General features: G+C 45.2%; 1 protein-coding gene and 1 pseudogene across 1 annotated transcript; one reads left to right on the forward strand and one right to left on the reverse strand.

Annotated features, from left to right (window-relative positions):
- Window positions 1-2,494: 2,494 nt before the first annotated feature.
- On the reverse strand, window positions 2,495-13,380 carry XCR1 (X-C motif chemokine receptor 1). Its single transcript, XM_012470781.2, has 2 exons — window positions 13,338-13,380; window positions 2,495-7,546 (listed from the first exon to the last, which is right to left on the reverse strand). The coding sequence occupies exon 2, from the start codon at window positions 7,513-7,515 to the stop codon at window positions 6,514-6,516; it is 1,002 nt and encodes a 333-aa protein (XP_012326204.1). The 5' UTR covers window positions 7,516-7,546; window positions 13,338-13,380; the 3' UTR covers window positions 2,495-6,513.
- Window positions 8,703-9,787, forward strand: LOC105729852 (nuclear receptor-binding factor 2-like; annotated as a pseudogene).
- Window positions 13,381-16,625: the final 3,245 nt, after the last annotated feature.

Below are 16,625 nucleotides of genomic sequence, written 5' to 3' on the forward strand. Positions count from 1 at the left end.
TTAAGGTAGCTGTGAGATACGAAAATGTGTGGACCTAGAACATAGTAGGTACAAATAAACACTAGCTTCCAATCTTCTGTGCATGTCTTCAGTTAGGTGTAGCCTTTTTTGTAGATACAGGAGACACTGGAACATCATGGAAGGTTTGGAGGTGCACTGGGATTCCCCTCCCACCCTGTATTTCTGTCCTGTATTAGTTTGCTCTGGCTGCCATTAACCAAGGTCCATGACTGGGTGACTCAGACGAGAGAAATGTACTGTTTCACAGTTCTGGAGACTGGGAAGTCTGAGATCTCCGTGTCAGCATGACTGCTTCCTTCTGGGGCTGTAAAGAAGAATCTCTCCATCCCTTTCTCCTTGCTTCTGGTTGTTTGCTGGCGATCTTTGGTGTTTCTTGGCTTATGGCAGCATAACTCTAGTCTTCACATGACATTCTCCCTGTGTCTGTGCCTGTGTCCAAATTTACCCTTTTTGCAAGGACACCAGCCATACTGGATTATAAAGTCACCTTCCCTCAGCATACTCTCATTTTATATGATCTGCAATAATCCTATTTCCAAATAAGGTCATATTCAGAGAGACTGTGGATTAGGAGTTGAACATACGAATCTGGGGGCAGAGGATGACACAATTCAACCTGTAACCTGCCCTAAGCTATAGATTTGTATCCCCAGAATAATTTCATCAAAATGTAAGTCATGAAATTTTTTAGACCCATAGACTTTGTTTTTAAGCATAAGAAGGGATCTGAGTGCAAACCTCTCTGGTTAAGATGAAGAAATAAGCTTCAAAGGAGGGAAAGTGACTCGCTAAAGACCCAGCCAGAAAAGTGGATCTAATTTTTTTTCTCTAATTTTGAAGTAAACAGAAGATTCTTTGATAAATTAGTAGGGCTCAGTGGTTCTTTCTACTTCCCCCGCCCCCTATTTATCCTTACTATTGGGAAACTGTATATCGGCATATTGTTGAACCAATTGTAACCAAAGTTGAGGGTGGGAGCAGGTAAAGGGGGGTGCCTCCTACCCCATACTCCCACAGTTCATTGCAAAGTGCCTTGGAAGAGCTTTTATAATACGTTTAAAGTGTGCATCCCCAGTTGTGTGGACAATCAAGTCAGCTCATTTTCTTTCAGTCAAGAGAGATCAGCAAGGTGGGCCGGGAAAAGGGACAGTAATTTTTTGGGCCTGGAGTAATCCTGTGGAAACTTTTCTTCAACTGGGAATGACTAGAGGGTGGCCAACTTCAGAGTGAGGTCAATTCATCTTCGTGGTCTCACTCTTCACAACATGGGCTTTACTCTGCCCTTGCATTGGGAAAGTACTCTACAAAATCAGCCAGGGATTGCCTGCAGGTTTGCACGCCACTCTCTCATACCTCTCCCTCCCTTCTCATCCCTGCAACCATCCACCTGTTGTCCATTTCTTCTTTCTAACCATAAATGATGCTCAACACTGATTTTCTGACATGGTCAAAGTGAAAGAGCCAAGCTTCCTTTGTTTCTCTTTGGTCCCTCTGGTTTCACTTCCTTTTGTGGAGGGGCCAGGGGAGGTGTGGGAGGGGTTGCGGCAACCCTACCTCTACGATCTGGGCTGGGCCCAAGGTGGAGAGCAAAGCTCTATGCTTAGAATAAGTTGTGAAGAGTTAGGATAATCCCTCTTACCCTTCCCAAACTTCCCTGAAACCCCAAGTATCTCACACCAAGTTTTCAGCATGCCTGAAATTCCCAGCCAATAATAGTATCATTTCTTCTGGCTGTAGGACTGTTTTTCTGAAAGGTCCTTGTTCAGGCCTAGATATTTTATAATACAGAAAAAAAAAAAAAAGTCTTGGACTTGGAGACAGAAGACCTGTCTCCAAGGGGAGACATCAAGCCAGGGGAGAGATGGGGACAGGAGCCTGAGTCACAGAACATTTAAGACAGACTTGGTGCCCTGGACAATTTCACCTAAGGTCTAAATTGACCCAGTTTCCTACTACCCTGACTCACACAGGCCTTGTTCCACACTTTGTTCTCCAATCCCTAATCCCTGACCCAGATCCTCCATAAATAGAAGACTTTTTTTTTTTTTTTTTTTTTGGAGACAGAGTCTTGCTCTGTCACCCAGGCTGGAGTGCAGTGGTGTGATCTCGGCTCACTGCAACCTCTGCCTCTCAGGTTCAAGCTATTCTCCACCTCAGCCTCCCGAGTAGCTGGAATTACAGGCACATGCCACCATGCCCGGCTAATTTTTTTGTATATTAGTAGAGACGGGGTTTCATCATCTTGGCCAGGCTGGTCTTGAACTCCTGACCTCATGATCCACCCACCTCTGCCTCCCAGTACTGGGATTACAGGCATGAGTCACTGCACCCGGCCAATAGAAGACTTTTATGAACCTATATGCTCTTGGTAGAAATGAGGGGACATAACCAGTGTTATGGGCTGAGAGTTTGCCACCCAGTTTATGGTATTTGTTATAGCAGCCTGAACTGACTAAGACAGCCAAAGGTAAGACAATACATGTTAATCTTTTATTTGTGCATATATTACAATGAAGCTTTCTTTTTAAATGAAATGATGCATAGTAATTCATACTTATCTGGGACAGAATGATCTACAAAGTAAGTACTTTTACATACATGACCTCATGCACACCCTCATAGTGTGGATGAGTCTGTTACTGGCCTCTCTACACTTTATAGATGAGGAAGCTGTGCCTTGAGAGGCCCAGGGTCACAGTGGGAAAGAGCTTGGATTTGGAGTTTAGGTCTAGGGCTCAAATGCAATTCGACTCCACAGACAGTTTACTCTGGACATCTTTAGACCAGGTTTCCATGTTTGCGGACTTCTTTGTCCCATCACAGGCAGTTGCACTGTGAAAGTTCAAGAATGAAATGAAAGCTGTGAAAAGTTTAACAAAGCTTAATTCCAAACAAAACAAATGATGTTTGAGCTGGTGGACCCTGGACAGGTTCACAAGAAGCTCAGCGGGAGAGTACTTGGGGTTGACCAAGTTCACAAGAAGCTCATGGGCTGAGTACCTGGTGTTGACCAGAAGATGCAATGTAGGCAAGTATGGTAACAGGAAACGGAAGTAGAAAAAAGCCAAAAGATGGTCTGCTGTTCACTCACTCAACCAACCACAAACATTGCCAGATGCTGAGTGAGGTGGTAGGGACTGGCTTTGTGCCCTTGAGGGATTTCCACTCCACTTGAGGCCATTGGAGGTCTGGGGCTGCCCTGAGCTTGGAGACGCGCTCTGCTTCAGAGATAGCAAGGTTCCTGTCTTCTGGATTCTGTCTGAAGGAATATGGAGGTGTAAATGCTATAGAACCACTGTGGGTTTTTGTGTGTGTATGTGTTCCAGGAGTGGCTAGAGGTCTGCAGCCCTGTGTCCAGGACACCTTGGTTTGGAGGGAGAGATAGGCCTGCAAGAGGCCAGATTGAGCAGTGGTTTCCATGGGTGGAGGGAGGAGAAGCACAGGAGGTGGCCAATGGAGGTTGTGGTCAGGGAAAGACAGCGTAGCTCCTGGTGTGCAGCTCTCTGCCGGCTCCTTCTCAACAGTATCATCCGCCACTTTCTGACCGGGTTGCCTTCTATCTTCCCATTCATACTTCTCTTTGTGCCTTTTCCCTTGGATTCTTGAGGAGTCAGATTAGGGGAAGACTCCTGATTAAAGACTGCCCTGGGAGCCCGTCTATTAGGGATGCCACAACATCACCAGAAGTGTAAAGACTCAGATATAAAATGCTCCCAGGAAGATGGCTGGATGTACTGAAAGAAATACTCAGATAAGTATCTTGGGACGGGTAGAAATGGGATGGCATGGGGAGAGGGTGAAGTGAGCCTCTCAAGGGACATCAACCCCCAAACCTGCCTTCTAAGAAGGGTGGGTTCAAAGCCCAAGGTGCTTTAGTTTTGCCAAGTGGGTATGTGAGTAGGAGTCCTTTGCCTTTCTGCTCCCTGGCTCAGCCTGCCCTGTGAATAAAAGCTGAATAAAACGTTAAGAATCAGTGTAAAGTGTGTTCTTAAGATTGGGCCAATGAGAAGCCCATAAGCTTAGCTCTGATTCCACAAACTACCTCATTATCTCTTCCTTACGCTGTTTCTTCCATCAGTGGTAAGTAGCGGCCCCACCTCTAGGCTGGCAGGCCCATGGGAGCCCCTTTCCTTCATTGGTGTATCGCACAGCCTTCTCCAGCAGGTGCCACTGGCCTCATGAAAATTAGGCCCTGGCTCTTCCCTAGACTGATCAAACTCCTCCAGATCCACTCCCCCACTGACAACTAGATCACTGAAGCTGCATCTGGAACTGAAGGGGTAGTGCCTTACAAGTTATCTCCAGGTTGGCCACAGGGCTACTAAGGGCTACATTGGTATCTACTTTATTCAATAACAATATATTGAGTGTCTGCCGTGTGCAAATCCCTGCTCACGGGACTGTAGAAGACTCTAGACTCCTCATTTTTTAAAAAAGTTGCAGCCAAATGTACCTAATGGAGGTGCATGTCAGAATCACATGGGAAGCTTTTCCAAATCCCCACTCCAGAGCCAAATCAGGTTCATAGATTGGGCCCAGGTCTTTGTGGATGGCAAAGTTTAGAGTGGCTTTTATTTATGCCCTTGTGTGAAGCAATGGGCCGGTGTGAGAGGCAGGCATGTGTACCATGAACTAGAAGGCAAGATCAAGCATAGCCATTGCCACAGAGAGAAAGAGAAATAAGCAATCTCTCTACTGCTACTCTCTACTCTCTTTCTACTACTCTCTGAGAGTGTAGACTAGGAAAGAAAGGTTAATATTTATAGAGAAGCAGCCTGGGACAAAGAAGGTAAAGTGTGCTGCAGGGCATTGCTCCCCAAGAAGCATAAATCTCAAGGATAATAACGGCTGTGGATTTTTTGCTCCCACTGAGCACACAGTGATAGAACACTTGGTTCAAGACCAGGTTCCTGCCTTCAAGCAGCTTGCAGCCTGATGGGGCAGGGAGGGAAGACATTGCTTGTGTGTAACTACAACACGAGGTGGAGAATGACACGTACCATTTTAGAGGGGACAAGCAGAATTCCACAACAACCCAGAGAGTGTTCTCCTAATTTGCAGATTGGGGAGGGCTTCCTGGAGAAGCTGGCCTGTCAGCTAGGACATGTTCCAGGCCCAGGTGACAGCATGACAGATGCCTAGAGGTAGGATATTGGAGAGATGAGTGTCTGGGATAAGGCCAGTGGTGTTTTGGGGTTGGATACCAAGCTGCTGCAGGGAGGAGGCTTAGAGTGGAATAAGAATGGAAAAGTTGGCTAGCATCAGATTGTGGAGGCCTTGAAAGCCTTGCTAAGGTGTTTGGACTTTATTTGTAAATAATGAGGAGCTGCTAAGGATTTCAAAGCACCTGGTATCAGGGCAGAGTTCGGCCCAATGGGAAAAGGGAGGAGCAGCGGGGAGACACCAAGGAAGTGAGGCCCTGTTTCAGAGGTGAAACCATGTGTGTGCAATGGCAAGAATGAATCAACTCTGAAAGCCACTAGACAGGCGTAGTCATTTGGACCTAGCTGTGGAAATTTAGGGAAAGAAAATACAGGCTTCCAACAGGACTTGAGGTGTGGAGTGTGGGCGGGTGTGGGGAAGCTGGCACTATCAACCAAATAGGAGGACACTTTAGGTGCAAAGGGACGAATCTGAAGTCAGCTCACTACCCACCTGGGAAGGGTGAGCTGTCGGAGGAGTCGACCCTAGATGCCTTCACCAAGGTGGGTGTTCACCAAGCTGGGTGAGACTTTGGGGCTGGGCTGTTGGCCCCCGGAGGGTAGCAACTGTATCTCATTCATCTTTGTATTCTCTGAATACAGTGCAGAAGGTAGCACTTATTACATTCATTCCTTCAATCAAATATTTATAAGCTGAATTTCTAAGAGCCAGTTCATGGGCTAGGACTCAGATCCAGGACACAGCACAGTTCTCCAGTCTAGCTGTGGATTTTTAGAATCCACATTTCAACATGACTGTGCTTATCTCAGGGTATGGTGACTCTTGTCTTGCAGGCAGCCTCATCCAGCAGTATCTGAGGAATATGGAGCCAGTGCCTCCAAAGTGAATAGACCAGTTGGGACAACCCTGCAGTTAGGAAAGGGAGACACTGTTCTAGTCGACATTGCGCAGTTATCACACATATTGAGCTTTAGGCCCTGTAAAGTCTCCAAGGAAACACCTTTCCTAGAATCCTTTCATGTTTTAGAACCTTCTGAACCAACCACTGATTAGAAACACATGTCCAAATGAAGGAGCGTGCATGATGAACTCAAGAGTTCAAGAAATGTTTGTCGGGTGGCAGTATAAAATTCCCAGGTAGGGAGCCACTTTCCTGCAGACGAGAGGCTGGCGGGACCCACTGGTGTAATGAATCACCTTCACCGCAAGCCAGCAGCGGCAGGTGGCGTCCCCACTGTTGCGTGCTCTGCAGTGCTCCTTCCAGGTGCGTTTCTCTGTGACCCCCATTCTAGTCACCCATCCACCTGCGCCTGCACCGCCACAGGATCCTCAATAAAAGGAGGCGCCCTCATTGGCGGACCCGCCAGGGGACTCGGGCACCGGGGGTTGGCTGGGCGCCTGCAGCCGGCAGAACCAGAACTGCCGGAGGACGTGTTTCAGGTGTGTGCGGAACTTGACCCCCACAAAGACGTAGAGCACCGGGTTGAAGCAGCAGTGGGAGAAGGCGAGATTGCGGCAGATGAGCAGGGCATATTCCAGCTGCTGGATGGCCTCGCAGCTCTGGATGACATTGGTCTTAAGCAGTGTCTGCAGAAACAGGGTGAGGTTGTAAGGACCCCAGCTGAGGAAGTAGGCCACCACGATGGTGAAGATGAGCTTGACTGTGCGGTGGCGCCGCTTGGAGCGCGAGCGGAACAGGGTCCTGAGGATCTCCACATAGCAGAACAGGATAATCCCCAGTGACAGCAGGAAGAAGAGGTTGTGCTGGTAGACCGAGGTGAGGTACCACGTGAGTTCGGCATAATCACAGCCCCAAGGAAGCACCTTGTGGAAGATGGTGTCAAGGATGGAGGACAGGATACTGGCTACCCACACAGCTGCGGTCACTAGCACCCGGCAGCGGAGGGAGGGGACACGCAGGGTGGAGAGGGGGCTCACCACGGACAGGTAACGGTGGATGGTCATAATGGTCAGGAAGAAGATGCTGCTGTAGAGGCTGATGGAGAAGATCATGTTGAGGAGCTTGCAGAGGAAATCTCCCAGCACCCAGCCCCAGTAGTACGGGGAGATCCACACAGGCAACAAGCAGGCGAACACCAGGTCTGAGAGACACAGGTTGAGGATGAAGATGTTGGTGAGGGACTCCAGGCTCTCATACTTCACCAGGACCCACAGCACCAAGCTGTTGCCCACTAGGCTGAGGATGAACACCAGGCAGTACAGGATGGTGGTGGCGAATGTAGCAAAGACCCAGGTCTGGTTCTCACACAGCTGGCTCTGAAGATCATAGTAAAAAAAGGTGGTGCTCTCTGGGTTGCCTGAGGACTCCATCTGGATCAGATGGCAGGGACGTTTAGAGCATCTGAAATGATAGAAACATGGAGTTTAAAGTCGTGTGGTGGCTGGGCACAGTGGCTAACACCTGTAATCGCAGCACTTTGGAAAAGCAAAAGGGAGACGATTGTTTGAGCCTAGGAGTTTGAGACCAACCTGGGCAATACAGTGACACCGCTGTCTCTACAAAAAATTAAAAAATTACCCAGGTGTGGTGGCACACGCCTATAGTCTAGCTGCTCAGGAAACTGGGGGGTGGCGGCGAGTGGGGAAAGATTGCTTGAGCCCAGGAAGGCAAGACTGCAGAGAGCTGTGATCACGCCACTGCACTCCAACCCAGGTGACAGAGAAAAACCCTGTTTCAAAAAAAAAGCCAGACTCTTAGTTAATTCTCTTCTGGATCAGAGAAAAGACCTGTAATGGAAAGGGGATTCTCTACAGAATGTATTTTCCCCACAAGAGATAGCATTGCAGGGCCATTTCAAAATCTATCAAGGAAATTTATTTTGGGGTAAAATACTTCTTTCAGGGCCTGCTATCTGTCGTGTTGATATCTTAGTGCTACAAAGAGTCTATTTTATCAGGCTAAAGGGCTGCTTTAATGTTAATGCTGGTCAGCTGTACCAGATTACAAAAGGAGGAGAGGATAATGAGGCATGTCTGACTACCCATTCCCATCGTGGCCTGAACTACTGTTTCCGTTTTACTTTAGAATGCTCTTGGCTGAGAAAAGGAGTCCATTCAGTTAGTTGGGGGACTTAGGATTATGTCTTTTGTTTATACAACTTAAATGCCTGTTAAGACAAATACCAAATAACCAATCAACACTTTTCAGAAAAATGAAACAAAATCTAGAGTCTACACAACATAACAATGTTCTGGACACAATCCAAAATTACTCAGCATGTAAAGAAACAGGAAAACATGACCCATACTCAAGAGAAAAGACAAGCAACTGCCTGTGAGAGGAGCCACATGTTGGAATTTGTAAATACGTATGGAAATGTAACTATTATATCTGTTCTCAAGGAAACTATATTTATAATGAATGGAGAGATGGAAAATCTCAGCAGAGTAAAAAAATTACATAAAAGACTCAAAAGGAATTAGAAATCAATAACAAGATATCAAGAAAAACTTCAACAATTTGGAAATAATAAAAAACTCTGGGTGCTTGTGACATCATGGCGCTGTGCGTGGCCACGGCTGCGGCGCAGGGGGCGGGCTCGCATGAGGCACCGGAGGAGGAAGTGGTGAGGTTGTTGCTCCCTCTCCGCCCACCGCTGGTTCTTGGGGTGCAGAGAGGGGCGGCAGTCTCCGTGGCTGCCTTGTGTTCCCCTGCAGTGCCATCCGTGTTCACCGGCACCACCGCTCCCCTTCTAAGGCCGCCGCTTACCCTGGGGCCTGTGGAAGTGATGGAAGGACCCCTCAACCTGGCTCATCAACAGAGCAGACCAGCAGATGGTTTATTAGCTGCAGGCAAATATGAAGAGGCTATTTCTTGTCACAAAAAGGCTGCGGCATATCTTTCTGAAGCCATGAAGCTAACACAATCTGAGCAGGCTCATCTTTGACTGGAATTGCAAAGGGATAGCTACATGAAACAGCTCCTCCTCATCCAAGAGAGATGGAAAAGGGCCCAGCGTGGAGAAAGATTGAAAGCCTAGCAAAACACAGACAAGGATGTAGCTGTCCATCTTCAGGCATCTCACAAATCCTCTGCTGAGGATCCAGAGGGCCAGAGCCCCCTTTCTCAGAAGTACAGCCCTTCCGCAGAGAAACACCTGTCTGAGATTCAGGGGATCTTTGACAGGGATCCAGACACACTACTATATTTACTTCAGCAAAAGACTGAGCCAGCAGAGCCATGTATTGGAAGCGAAGCCCCAAAAGATGATAAAACAATTTTAGAGGAGTACGCAACCAAAACTGCAGATTTGAAGAGGCATGTGGGATTCGTTGTGGCTGAGAAGGCAAGATTAAGGAACGAAAATAAACGACTAGAGGCTGAAAGGGCCAGACTTCTAAAGGCCCAATAGAAAAGGAGCTGGATGTAGATGCTGATTTTGTTGAAACGTCGGAGTTATGGAGCTTGCTGCCACATTCAGAAACTGCTACAGTCTCCTCAACCTGGCAGAAGTTTACAGCAAATACCGGGAAAGGCAAGGACATTTCAACCCCCAGTCTTTCTTCCTTGGATTTTACATCTCCAGACCTTCCCCTTATGGAGCTCCCTGAGGAAATTCTGAAAGGATTTATCAGTAATTAAAATGGAAGGCCACAAAAGAGAGGAGAAAAGGAAATAATACAGTAATAGTTAATCCAGCAAAAAAAAAAAAAAGGGAAAATCACGTAGAAAAGGCATCCTGGAAATGCTTCATCATCTGGCAGGCCGTGGGAGAAGAGGCATTACCAGGACTTGGGAAACAGTCACTGTGAAATGTGTCTAGTATCTGATTCACTGACTTGAACTAATGATTCCAACTTGGCAGACACTAAACTCAGGGAGGTTCAGTTTGTCCTGATACAAACCAAATGGCTACCTGGAATAATTTTTTCAAGCAACAATTATTTTTCTTATCTTTAGTGTTAAACGCATAAAAGTATGTTATGCGTAATTAATCTATAATGCCATAAATGATAATGCAAAACCTAAATAATATGGTGGCCCAAGGGTCTGCCTTGTATTTGAAACATGCTTTCTCTTGTGTATTGACTATATGCATTTTGTTAATGCACATTTTGTTTGTTTAAATAAGATGTGCAAAATACAGACCTTTCTAGATGAAACTATTATGTGCCACACTTTCCACTACCGTAGTGATAACCTCAGGATTATCAGGAGAAATATTTAAATTTCCATTTTATGAAGAAAGGAACCAAATTATTAGTTATGCTTTTTTAAACAAATTACCAGTTGACATCATCAGGGTGCATTTCAAGTTCTAACCTTGTTTATTGTATAATGCATCATTTGAAAATACTAAGGAGGAAATGTCCTTTGTTTTTAATGATGTGTGAGCGGAAGTAATGCTAGTTGGCAGTGTTTGATTGTAAGAAATCAATAAAGTAATTGTGTTTTATTAAAAAAAAACCCAACTGACATACTTTTAAAGAATCTATGAGTCAAAGAAGAACTCAAAAGGCAAAGTATAAAAGATTTTGAACTGATAATAATGAAAATATCACATATCAAAATTCATGGAATACAACTAAAGCAGTACTTGGAGAGAAATTCATAGCTTTAAATGCTTGTATATGAAAGAATAAATGTCTAAAATCTAAGACTTAAATCAGTGACTTAAGCTAGAAATAGAAGAGCTAATTAAACTCAAAGTAAATAGAAGGCATTAATAAAAATAAAAGCAGAAATAGAAAATTTAAAAAGAAAATGAACAAGATCAAAATTGGCTGTTTGACAACATTTTAATACATTGATACAATCAGCCCACAGATGTGGCTCGTGCCTGTAATTCCAGTGCTTTGAAAGGTTGAGGCAGGAGAATCCCTTGAGGCCAGGAGTTTCGGGCTGCAGTGAGCTATAATGGCACCACTGAATTCTAGTCAGTGTGTTAGAGCAGGACCCTGTCTCAAAAAAGAAAAAAAACAGGCCAGGTGCAGGGGCTCATGCCTGTAATTCCAGCACTTTGGGAGGCCAAGGCAGGTGGATCACCTGAGGTCAGGAGTTCAAGACCAGCCCAGCCAACATGGCTAAACCCTGTCTACTAAAAATATAAAAATTAGCCAGGTTTGGTGGCAGGTGCCTGTAATCCCAGCTACTCAGTCGGCTGAGGCAGGAGAATTGCTTGAACCCAGGAGATGGAGGTTGCAGTGAGCTGAGATCATGCCACTGCACTCCAGCCTGGGCAGCAAGAGCGAGACTCCGTCTCAAAAAAAAAAAGAAAAAAAACCCAACCAAACAAACAAACAAACAAACACCAAAAAACAGATGAAACCTTATCTAGATTGATCGAGAACAAAGAGAGGGAATATGCTACAGATCTTATAGACTTTACAGGAATAACAAATAAATGTTATCAATTTTATGTTAACAAATCCAACAACTTAAATTAAATGGAGGAATTTCTTTTAAAATCCGACATATCAAAACTGATATAGGATGATATGGCAAATGTGAATAGCCCTACGTTTGTTCTAGAAATAGAATTAACTATATAAATCCTTACCACAAAGAAAACTTTAGAACTAGAGGACTTTTCTAGCGACATTTTTAAACATTTAGGGAAGAAATAACACCAGTTTTACAGAAACTAACAAAGGGTGGAATATTTTCTTTTTATGAGGCCAGAATAACCCTGATACCAAAATTAGACCAACAAATTACAATAAGAGAAAACTACAGAATAATATTCCTCCTGAAAAAAGACAGAAAAATGGCTTTTTTTTTTTTCAGACAGAGTCTCAAAATCTTGGCTTACTGCAATCTCTGCCTCCCAGGTTCAAGTGATTCTCCTGAGTAGCTGGGATTACAGGCGTGCACCACCACACTCAGCTAATTTTTTTGTATTTGTAGTAGAGACAGGGTTTCACCATGTTGGTCAGGCTGGTCTTGAACGCCTGACCTTGTCATCCACCCACCTCGGCCTCCCAAAGTGCTGGGATTACAAGCGTGAGTCACCATGCCTGGCCAAGACAGAAAAATTCTTAACAAAATATTGGCAGATCAAATCCAGCAATACATTTTAAAAGAATAGTATAACATGACAAAGTTGAGTTTATCCTAGAAATACGAAATTATTTTAATACATGAATATCAATTTAAGTCATCATATTCATAGAATACAAACAAAAACTATCTGATCTTTTCTGATAAATGTAGAAAAGCATTTGACAAAGCTCAACATACAAATTCTCAGCAAATTAGAAATAAAAGGGATATTGAGCATCTATAAAAATCATTTTTTTGCTGGTTATTAACTCATTTAGTCAAAAATTTCAGAGGCAGTCCTGTTCTGCACCTGGAAGGCTTTGGGGATAAAAAGGAAAATGATGGCAAGTCTCAAACCTCTCCAAGTTACAATCAGTGGCCTGGTTCCCTTTTGCTGGTTGTCTCCTTCCCTCCCCATCTCCGTGGCCCACCTCGACTCTAAGGGAGTGAACTTAGCTTTCTGTACTGTAACATAATTTAGATTGAGAAAGACAGCTCTAAATTATACAACCACCAGTAATAGCAAGGCATTACATAAAGATGTGTAGCCAAATCAACCTCTCTACTTCCTTTAGCATAAGAAAAATATTATTTATATGTCAGGTCTAAGTATGGTCCCCAGATCAATTTTTCTTTGTTTTTTTGAGACAGGGTCTTGCCCTGTCACCCATGCTGGAATGCAGTGGCGTAATAACATCTCAACCTCCTCAGCCCAAGTGATCCTCTCATCTTAGCCTCCTGAGTAGCTACTACTACATACATGTGTTACCACACCTAGCTAATTTCTTGGGTATTTTTTGTAGAGATGGGGTCTCACCATGTTAGGTGAGGAACTCCTGGACTCAAGAAACCTGCCAGACTAGTCTGGAGCTCCTGAACTCAAGTAATTTGCCCGCCTTGGCCTCCCAAAGGGCTGGAATTACAGGCATAAGCTGCTGTGCCCAGCCCAGATCAGCTTTTCTGAAGGGAATGCAGTTTCTTGGGAAATCTCCACTGCAAAGGAATCAGAGCTTCCAGAGGTAGCTCAGGAATATGCATATTTACTGGCTCTGTAGGTGGTTCTGATGTGCAGCAAAGCTTAAGAACTCCAGATATAGGCTAGTAAAATTAGAGGAAAACGTAAGTTTTAAATGTTTGTAAAGGAACTCACCTGAATCTACACCTCTTTACATGCGTCTTGAGGCAGAAATGGTGCTTCTCTGTTTCATATTTCACTTATTAAAATTGAAACAACTGCCTTATCCAGAAGGAGATGGGAGGAGTCTTAGAGGGAGCCAGGGAGCCAGAGGGAGACAGTGAGAAAGGAGGAAAGAAGAAGCCAAACAGACAGGCAGGCAGGGTAGATCCTTGGTGGAACTCCCTCAATCCAAGAGCAGCCTGAAAGTCAGTCTACTGTGGTTGCAGATCCAGGCATCTCTGTACTCTCAGGGTCCTGGGAAGGAACCCCGTGCCAATGCAGGCCTGGAAGTGCCTGCTTTTGCTGGTTGGCTTCTCCCCGCTGTCAGTTCATGCTCTGGTCTCAGAGTAAGGTTGGGGTCGGCGAGCTCAGGTGCTGTTGCAACCCAGCTGGGTGTGTGCATGCTTGGGGCAGTGCTGAAGTGTCAGGCCCTGTCACCTTGGCCCCCTCTGGACTTTGGGCACTGATGAGCATGGGAGGGAGGCTGAGGAGGGGGGCACTGAGGGCAGCTCAGCGCTGGCCTGCAGGCACCCCTTGGCACGAACAGCCTGTGTGCCATAAATAGTGGTGGGAGGCAGACAAGCTTCTAGGTGGAAAGGGCCAGATCCCTGGTGAAGCCCCACCTTCAAGCTGGGGAAGGCCTGAAGCTGCATGGCTGGGCTGACAGTTCCATGAACCAGAGGGGGACTTTTGGTGCCTTTCCCTGTGCTGGTCTATGGGTCTATGACTGCCCATGGACCAATCAGCACGTACTTTCTCCTCTCTGCTGCCCATAAAAATCCTGGACTTGGCCAGACTTGGGAAGAGGATGGAGAGATGATGAAGAGATGACGGGATGACCTGCCTAAGAGAGGCTACCCACTCTAGGGCCTCCTCTCTGCTGAGAGCTGCAGAGGCAATGGGATGACCTGCCTGCAGGGAGGAGCTTCCCACTCCAGGGTCTTCTCTTTTCTAGGAGCTGAACACTCAGGGGGACACCCTGGCTGCAGAAAGGAGATATGCACTGCAGTTCTCCTCTGAGCTGTTCCATATTGCTCAGTAAAGCTCCTCTTCATCTCATTCACCCTCCACTTGTCTGCATACTTCATTCTTTCTAGTCACAAGACAAGAACTTGAGACCCACCAAATGGTGAGGCTAAAAAGAACTGTAACACAAACAAGGCTGAAACATACCCCTTGCTTACTTCATTCTTTCTAGTCACAAGACAAGAACTTGAGACCCACCAAATGGTGAGGCTAAAAAGAACTGTAACACAAACAGGGCTGAAACATACCCCTTGCTTGCCACATGGGCAAAGAAAAGGAGAGAAAAGCTGTGGTCCTTTGGGGATCCCAGACTGGGGTGCTCCCTAAACCAGGACTGTGACTTCCTCTTTGGGGCCTTGTGATTCCTGGGTCTCCAAGCTTCTGTGCACCACTGCATTCCCTTGTGCCAGCTGGGGAAGCTTCTTGCAGTGCATCTGGTTCAGCCACAGTCTCACAGAGAGCCGGCACCCAGGCCAGCACCTGGAGCTGCTCACCCCACAGCAGCAGCCGGCATGTCTTACTGTGCAGTGCTGGACCCCACACTTGCTCACACACCCCTTGCTGCTTCATGCCTGACTCACAGTCTCCCCTGGAGGCATGGGATACAGGCTGATAGTGTGAACCAAGTGCAGCCTGCTAGGCTGAGTGGGCAGAGTGAGCCCAGTGGGCCTGAGGAAAACTTGGGCAAAGGCACCACTGTCACAGGTTTCCAGCCAGAAAAGAGATACCCCAAAGGTCTTGTAACAATAAGACTATGTTTAGCTTAGTAATAAACTTTAAAACTGTCTTCCAAAGTGGCTGGATCATTTTGCATTTCCATCATCAATGGATGAAGGTTGTCATTGCTACATACCCACATTCTCATTAGCATTTGATGTCAGCTTCTAAAAAACTTACCCATTCTAATCTGTGTGAAGGGATATTTCATTGCCATTTTAATTTGTAATTCTATAATGACATATGATGTTGAGCATCTTTTCATATGCTTACTTGTTATCTATCATCTGTGGTGAAGTGTTTGTTGTTGGGAGGAGGTCTTGACGTGTGTGATGGAAATTGTTTGCTGAGAGGTGATGGCAAGGAACACCGAGCCATCCCCAGGTAGAAAACTGCTAGAATAGTAAGCAATATGTACCAGTCATGCACTAGTTAAACCAGTTCCCAAAACACAGGATATATGACCTTGTCCCCATTGCTGACTCACAAAGAGTGCTTTCTCGCTTATTTCTGTTTTAGCGGTGAACAGACACTATCTGCATGTTTAGTCATCTTTACTCTATGAAGAAACACCGAGCACCTGCTTATTAAAAATAATCACTTGTTCACAAAGAATAAATACGTGGGTCAGAGTCTGCTCTGGGCTGTCAGCTGGGAAATGCTGTCAGCCCCCTGGCGTCCCACTCTGATCCCACTTTTGCACTCTATCTTTGTGTCTGTTTCTTAATTCCTTCAGCGCTGCCTGGGTTGGGGTCTCCACGACTGAGCTGGTCTCGGCAGATCTTTTGCCCATTTTCTAAATTGGGTTGTTTTCTTATCATTGAGTTCTAAGAGTTCTTTGTCTATTTTGGATGTAAGTCCTATATCCAATTTTTTTTTCAAATATTTTCTTCCAGTATGTGGCTTGTCTCTTCATTCTTTTAACAAGGTTTTTTCTTGCAGTGCAAAAGTTTTAAATTGTAATAAAGTCAAATTTATTAATTTTTCTTTCACAGTATTGTATCTAAAAACTAATCATTTTTGGATCCTACCTAGGTATCAGAAAAAGAAGACAAAAATTAAAGAAAAACAAAAATACTAAAAACTCATCAAAAAATCCAAGGTCATCTAGATTTTCTCCTATGTTACTTGCTAGAAGTTTTGTACATTTGCATTTTGCATCTAGATTCAAGCTGCATTTTGAGTTTTTTGTCAAAGGTGTAAGATCTGTGTGTAGATTCCTATTTTGCATGAAGATGTGTAATGGGTCTAGCACCGTTGTTGAAAATATCCTTTATCGATTTAATTACCTATACCCCTTCGACAAAAATCAGTTGACTATATTAGTGCAAGTCTATTTCTGGGCTCTCTGTTATGTTCTGCCAGTTAATTGGTGTATTCTTTCACCAGTGTCACACTATCTTAATTACTGTAACTTTATATAAAATCTTAAAGTGGCCGGGCATGGCGGCCCACACCTGTAATCCCAGCACTTTGGGAGGCCGAGGTGGGTGGATCACTAGATCAGGAGTTCCGAGA

The sequence above is a fragment of the Aotus nancymaae genome, unplaced genomic scaffold (genome assembly GCF_030222135.1).
Source record: "Aotus nancymaae isolate 86718 unplaced genomic scaffold, 86718_ANA_hifiasm-v0.15.2.pri h1tg000067l, whole genome shotgun sequence".
NCBI lineage: Eukaryota > Metazoa > Chordata > Mammalia > Primates > Aotidae > Aotus > Aotus nancymaae.